This window comes from Passer montanus, unplaced genomic scaffold (genome assembly GCF_014805655.1).
Source record: "Passer montanus isolate IOZ18808 unplaced genomic scaffold, ASM1480565v1 scaffold1249, whole genome shotgun sequence".
Classification (NCBI taxonomy): Eukaryota; Metazoa; Chordata; class Aves; order Passeriformes; family Passeridae; genus Passer; species Passer montanus.
The window spans coordinates 783-6,743 of NW_024359267.1; the positions used below are offsets into that span (position 1 = coordinate 783).

Genomic DNA, 5,961 nt, shown 5'->3' on the forward strand with positions numbered 1-5,961 from the left:
GGGCTGGGCTCAGTGTTCTCTCCCAGCAGCCCAAAGGCAGTCAGCTTTGGTGTACCGAGGGGGCTTTGTTCATGCTGACAACCAGGTTCCCTCGATGCAGGTGGTGAGCAGAGGGGAGGCTCTGTGTACTAGATCATAACTTTAGGAACCCAGGTATTTGGTGGCTAGAGAAATAACATGTGTCTGTTCACTAAAGATTTTTCCTAAGTCAAAGTCTCTGTGCTACTTGTTGGCCTTTCTCTTTCAGCTGTGAATCTAAAGAGCAATAAGGTGAAACAACTCCAGTGCATTATCTCCCTCAATTTACTCTTGTCACAATTTGTTGTTTTTTTTTTTTTCTGACAGGATGGATATATTGATTTCATGGAATACGTGGCTGCCCTCAGCCTCGTTCTCCGAGGGAAGATGGAGCAGAAATTGCGGTGGTATTTCAAGCTCTATGATGTAGATGGCAATGGCTGCATTGATCGACATGAACTGCTCAACATCATCAAGGTAAATCTCCAGGGGTCATGTTCTTGCCTCTTTCCTTAAAGACAAATCACACAAGTAAGACCTTTGCTGTTTCCCATATGGATGATCATGGATGAGACCCGTAAAAGCATTCCTTCTCTAAGCAGAATTCCTCACCACCGTATAATGCAATAAGCAGACTTAGACTCTTTATCACCACATCTTATGTTACAGCATAGCTAACCATAAAATTGTTTTAGCTGCCTGTGACCTAAATTGCACTTTCCAAGGTTTCCGGCCCTGTGACTCTCAGTTGCTATCTCTACAGTGTGTCCTTCATATGTCCTTTTCCCCATGAGAAGTTGGAGAGCCACACCCAGATTGCTTTTTAGAATCAGCTTCTAAATATTAACATAATAAAACATTTCTCACTCTGACGAATACCCTGAAGAAAAAGGATTTAGACTTGAAAGGATTGTATGCAAATAGCTGTTGTGAATGGGGTTGGGTTATGGGCATAAAGATCACTATAAATATCTCAGAATTAATTGTGCTGCAAATTCAGATTATTTTGCAGATAATGGGAAATTACCAAGGTAATTGCAGGAAATGTTCAATGACCCTCAATAAATAGCATTTCTGAATATGAAATGTCATAAAATTGATTTGATAAAGCACTAATAAGATGTTAATAATGCATTCTCATCTGTATAAGAATTTTAGAGCTGGGTATCAAAAAGACCTGATCAATACCTGTAGTAACATAAAGCCTCCTACTAGTAGCTTTAAATAGAAATACTCAAACATTACAGTGAAGCAACAGATAGCAATAGTTAACACAGAGCTCTTGAGAAACAAATCCTGTGGGCAACAACTGGTGGCAAGAAATTTATTGTCCTTTGTCTTTTTTGGATGTAGTTCAGTGTCTTTTTTGGTAACCTTAAGAAATTGCTGAAATGATATAAGTTTCAGTAAAATAGCATTTGAAAAAGAATTAATAAAATAACCAAATATCAAAGGGGAAAAACTAGAAAATGAATAGTCTTAGATTCAGTATAAAGGCTCTGAAATCACATATTTCATGGACATCCTTAAACAAAGGAAATAATTAGCATTGGAAGAAAAGAGAACTCTGTACTATGTAGTTATGAATAAGAAGAATTATAGCAAACAGAAGTGGATAAGGCTTAAAGTTTCTCAAGATGAAAATGAATTTCCAGTGAGCTTTAGGGAAAAGCCAAACACACAGGAAGAAGTATGTAAATTAAAATTGTGAAAGTAAGAATAGAAATAAATTACCACAGCATATAACAAAGGAATTTCATAATGTCAATTGTGGAAGGTGTTTGACAGTGTTTCTGAGGCTTGGTGTACCATAGGGTCACAAAGTGGGACAAAGTGGACCAATTAGGTGGATTCTGATTCTACCATTTCTACAGCACCTAAACTGTACCTAAGCAGAATTAGGCCAATCCTCTGGGTTTTGCTGCTCATTCTGTGCTCCAGAGCCACGCTCCCTTTGCACCCTTCAGTGCCATCCATAAGGCCTGATGATTTGTGCTTTGTTTTCCTGTGGTACTGGTTCATTTGTGTGGGGAAGGTACCAGGCATGAGTGTCTTATTCTACTGACATGTGGAATCAGTCTGGGAGTTGTCAGCAGCTGCTTACTCTTCCTCTTTTATTTTAGGCTATTCGAGCTATTAATGGTGGTGACCATGAAACTAGTGCAGAAGAGTTCACCAACCGAGTCTTCGACAGGATTGATGTGAATGGCGACGGTAAGGTTCCTGCCTTTGTCATCCAGCTCAGACAGTCTCTTCTACAGAGTAACATCAAATGTTTCCTTTCTCGGTTGAACTTTAGGCCTCTTCACTTCATATTTTATTTCTATTTGCATTCTCAGCCAGTAATGTGTTCTCCATGGACCAAAAAGGATTTTTCTTCTGGCATTACACATAATCAGTGTGACAGGATTTGTTCCCTGTACTGGTCTCAGCTTTGTTCTGTCCGCATGAGTTTCGTAGTGGGGTTTTGGAGTGGTGTTTTGTTTTCCTTTTTGTGTGTTGCTGTGTAGCTCATGTCAGTTAGAAGTGGGAAATATTATCAAATGGCCCCAGCTGCTCCTAAGTACTTCAGTATGGAAAGGAAGAACTGCAATTTAATGTTGAAGTTCAGAGTTTCTTCACTGTGTCTGCTGTGGGCAGTACAGCAAGAACATAAAGTGCTCAGTCAAAAGTTGGTCAAGTGTCACTGTGGTCCCTGTATGTCCCTGAGAGGTATCTCTTTCCTTGCTACTTCAGGTGTTCATTAATTCCTGACAGGCTCTTTAGTCATTCCAGAATAACTCTGCTGAGCTGCCTCCCTTACAAGGGCTTTTTGGCCTAGGACATAAAAACAATTTGATTCTATGTCACAGCCTCCTTCTGTCAGTCCCTTTATCCTTGGAAACCAGCAAGTATAGAGCAGGTTAGTATTATGACAGGTTGAGCCAAAAAGAATGCTATGATCCCACTCCTTAGCTACCCACTTCTATTGTTCTTTCTTACGTACCTCTTCTCTTGTATGGGGGAAAATAAGGAAGCAGGCGTTGTCTGGATACTGGGGATGTTTCATAAAAGCTTAAGAAGACTCTCTGAGGTCTTTAGGACAGTGCTTTAGAACAGTGCCTATATAGTAAGTGGTCTCTAAAGTTAGATTATTGTACTCCTTTTCCTGTCAGATGTGGATTCTGATGCCCTTTATTTGTGTCTGACACAGGTGAACTTTCTCTGGATGAATTTGTGGAGGGAGCAAGGAAAGATGAGGAGTTCATGGAGGTTATGATGAAAAGTTTGGACCTGTCACACATTGTGGCCATGATAAACAACCGTCGGCATAGCGTATAAATCAAGCTGGGAGAAAATGCTGTGCCAATAGACAGAAGGGTGTCACAAGGAAGGAGAGACAGCATTTTTCAAAACAAAATTTCCATAAACTTGAATATGGAAGTAGGAACAGAAAGACACTGCTATATTTGTGTATCTGAGTGCACGTTCCTGTACAAATACTGAAGCTTAGCCACATAAAGGCAATTCAGCCTCAGAAAAACTGAATCTGGGCAGCAGTATTTGACTTGTCTTTCTAAAATTTAAAGGCCAAATTTCAGGATACAATTTGCTTTTTATTCTGTGTCCCAGATTATCAGTTTGAAATGGACTAAAAGTAACACCAAGTTTGTGAAGAGCACTAGCAGAACTGGGTGGTGGAGTGTGGAAGGAAATATTCTGACATAGAAAAGAAGAATTTCAAGCTGTTATTAGTGTAGGGAACGAACAAAAGAATGTAACTTGTACTGTTCTTGTCATCGTATTGGTTCATAAACACCAGTATGATTTACCAGCATGGTCCATACCACATGTGTTTTGATTTGGTAGTCTCTACAGAAGCAGCTTTTGTAAGACCACAAGAACTGAAAGAAAAACCAGTCTGACAATGACAAATCTGTCCTGCAGCCGTTCGAGCTTTCTGTGATCAAAGAACTCTAGCAAACAAGTCAACAGTTTGGAACAGCTTCTGTAACCAGTGAAAATATGCTACTCAGTTTCCCAAAGTAGAAGAATTACTTGAGAGATCAAATCTTTTATATACTCATGGTCCTACTTATTCTTCTCTCATACAATTGAGTCACTGGGAATATGCAAGGCCACACTAAACAAGGCTTGGAGTAACCTGATCCAGCCCCATGGCATGGGGCTGAAGCAAGATGATCTTTGAAGTCCCTTCCTACCCAAAGCATTCTGTGACTCTATAAATGAAATATTTGAAGGTGATCCCAATATTATTGCCTCACACATCCTTTATTGGTCTTCCTTCTTGTTCTTGAGGAGACAATCTAATTGAAAGAAACAACTCACCAAGGTGACTTGTGAATTGTGCAATTAATGTGAAGGCTGGAGTGAAGCTGATGCTCTAGATCAGTGCTGCCATAAATGATTCTGATTTTATACACAATGGGAAGAGTGATTCAGCATGGATAGAAGCTCAGCAAACTGTATCTTGCTCACTGTTCATTAGATAAGGTCATGATCAGAAGCTCCTTTGAATCTGGGAAGAGAACCAGAAGGAAAGAAGAATGCAGGAAATATTCAACAGAGTGCCTATGCCATAGTTGGCATGTTTTTCCTGTGCAGGAGGAAGAATGTGCAGACCTGTAACAAAACTTTAGATTGGACTTATTCTGGCTTATATTTAGGCTTCTGTGATGTTCATATGTGTATTGGTTTGCACGGCAAGGTCTTGGTAGCAGGGAGGCTACAAGAATGGCTTTTTGTTCGAGAAGCTGATGGAAGCTTCCCCCATGTCTGGCAGAGACAATGCCAGCCGGCACCAGAATGCCACTGGCCAAGCCTGAGACCTTCAGCCATGGTAGTAACATGTCTGGGATAACATATTTAAGAGGGAAAAGTTATTGGGCAGAAGCAATTGCAGCCAGAGAAGTGAGGACTGAGAATATGTGAGAGAAACAGCTCTGTAGACACCAAAGTCAGCTAAGAAGGAGAAGGAGGAGGTGTTCCAGGTACTGGAGCTGAGAATCCCCAGTAAAAATATTCAGCAGGCAGAGTGGATTTCTAACCCAACAGGTGTTCCTATGGGGGAGAAGACAGGTTCAGCCCATTGACTGATCCCAGCAGTTATGATGGAGCCTTCACTAACTTTTTCTCCATTCTTGGCTTGCTTTTATACTATTTCTCTACATTTAGGTGAAGATTGAGTGACTCTATTCGTGCATATATTTGCTACTGCTTGGTGTAAAATCCTCTCACTTCACTTTCAAAGATACAGTCAAAAAAATGTACAGAGCTCATGCCCAGTGAGAGGCTGTCGTTACTTGAAGGCAGGTAACTTTGGCATGGAGGTGTGCATTAATATTACAGTTAGGCTATAATGAACCATGTTCATCTGAGGAAAGCGATTTTCCACAGTTGCTGGCTTGGCAGCAAGACATTTCCTCGCTCACAGCTGCTATGCAGTTAATCAGCCTCAAAGTACCGTCAAGTTGCTGCCCCTTCAAGAACTTTGGTTAGAGCCTGGCTGTGGTGCCTCCATCCCACTCCACCCCCCCTGAGCAGGTGCTTATGGTTGTATGGGGAATCATCATGGAGCATGCCAACCCAGTCTGATCCTGGGAACAGCACCTGTATTTTACCCTAAAATTTCTGTCCCATTATAAATCCTGTTAGGATATAAATGTAACTTCTCAATTTCCTCTGATTTTACCCCCAGTCATCTTTCCATACAAATATTGCTCCACTTTCCAGAGGATTATTTTGACCAGATGTGAGCTCTGTTGTCCCTTTCGACTGAGAAAGACAGAGGTTTTTTCCCAAGTTCCTTTTGAACTTGTCCCGCACCTGTTACAAGTCCTCAGTCTCCTGCAGTTTTGTGGGTCAGTCACATGTAAAACAGGCCCGGAGCGGGTCTGCACGCCCCCGCCCCCAATACCATGTCGCCGCCGCTCCCCGGTCCGC

General features: G+C 41.3%; 1 protein-coding gene across 1 annotated transcript; it reads left to right on the forward strand.

Moving 5' to 3' along the window:
* Positions 1-345: 345 nt before the first annotated feature.
* LOC120497220 (guanylyl cyclase-activating protein 1-like) lies at positions 346-3,669 on the forward strand (the record flags this gene model as incomplete). Its single annotated transcript, XM_039698423.1, has 3 exons — positions 346-495; positions 2,142-2,232; positions 3,212-3,669. Coding segments are annotated over 3 exons (369 nt in total), but the record flags the coding sequence as incomplete, so codon positions are not given.
* Between the last annotated feature and the right edge of the window lie 2,292 nt (positions 3,670-5,961).